At 37.3% G+C, this 1,393-nt stretch overlaps 1 protein-coding gene across 1 annotated transcript in view; it reads left to right on the top strand.

The window, feature by feature from the left end:
• Window positions 1-1,393, top strand: part of OSTM1 (osteopetrosis associated transmembrane protein 1) — a 34,168-nt gene that overhangs the window by 24,026 nt on the left and 8,749 nt on the right. Inside the window, exon 4 of the mRNA XM_003781578.3 lies at window positions 303-470. Within this exon, the coding sequence (XP_003781626.1) occupies window positions 303-470 (168 nt within the window). The remainder of the gene's footprint in view (window positions 1-302; window positions 471-1,393) is intronic.

Raw genomic sequence — 1,393 nt, 5'->3', positions numbered from 1 at the left:
GGTGGTTTTCAAAATTTAGAGACACCTAGAAAATGCTGATTATTTTGCCATGTGATTCCGATACCAGGTTTCTAATCCTTTGATATATACTGCTACCTCTAATACAGGTAGACGTAGACCTAGTCTCTACATGATAAAAGTGAGACTCAAATAGTGATTTAGTAACCTGTCTAACATCACAGCTCAGCGCTTTAGCACAGGACACTGTTGCCTGTCTTCTAGGAGGGCAAACAGCTTACGTTAAGGCGAGATACCATGCGTGATGTTTACCGTGTGGCTCACATGTGCCTTTCTCATCGTAGGGGAGTGCACACAGTCTTCTACAGACAAAAAATTACTCAGAAGTATGCAAAAACTGTCGTGAAGCATATAAAACTCTGAGTAGTCTGTACTATGAAATGCAAAAAATGAATGAACTTGAGAATAAGGCTGAACCTGGAACACATTTATGCATTGATGTGGAGGATGCAGTAAGTACTTTGCTTCTTTTATGACATATTTTGTTTGCAGTGTTGTCGAATGTACCGTCAGTAGTAGTATCCTTCTTAGAAGTATCTTGGAACTGCATATTTTATCTTCAACAAGAAATAACTAGTAAAATTTTAGTATATCCTAGGCTGTCAAACTAACATGGAAATTAATCAGGCACTTCATAAGTGATTTGGTCCATTTAATTTTTTTATTTGAAAATGTGTGGCCTTTTCAGATATGTGGGCATTGTTAGGTGTTGTATTTCAGTTTATTATGTACTTGTTCCTGATTGAAGAAGTTTTTAGGTTTTACTACAGTGTCTTTCAGAGGCCACTCATCACTTCCTATTCTATTGCTTTATGTCTTTATAGTTATTACCATCTGAAAGTATTTATTTGTTTATAGTCTGTCTTCCCTCACTAAAATTTAAGCCACATGAGGACAAGGACCTGGGCTTGCTTGTTTACCATTCAGTATTTAGGACAGTTCCTGGAAATAAAGGCCTTGGTAAATATGTGTTTATTGATTGAATGAGTGACAAAAACTGTTTTTCTTTGTATAGCCTGCCTTTACATGGGGTACCACTAGATGGCAATCATGTCTTTTTAGGCAATATGATGGCTGGGCATTGTGTGTGTTTGTGGTAACTGACATTGGCACAAAGTAGAGAACTTGAGGTCAAACTTGGCAAGCTTAATGGTTGAGAATAATGAGTGTGAATTATCACATAAGCTCATTAGGCTGATAATATTTAGAATGGTAAAAAGAACTTAAAATCGATGCACTATAAGGATTTTTTTTGTTTTTACTGCTCCATTCCAATTGCCTTGAATAGTACCTGGCTTTTAGTAGGCTCTCAATAAACAATAAATTGGCTGGGCACCTATGCTCAGTGGTTAGGGCACCGGCCACATGCTCTGGG

The sequence above is a fragment of the Otolemur garnettii genome, unplaced genomic scaffold, assembly GCF_000181295.1.
Source record: "Otolemur garnettii isolate 467f Iridium unplaced genomic scaffold, OtoGar3 scaffold00002, whole genome shotgun sequence".
NCBI classification, from domain to species: domain Eukaryota; kingdom Metazoa; phylum Chordata; class Mammalia; order Primates; family Galagidae; genus Otolemur; species Otolemur garnettii.
The sequence above is the reverse complement of the archived record's forward strand: the minus strand, read 5'-3'. Positions and strand labels throughout refer to the sequence as shown.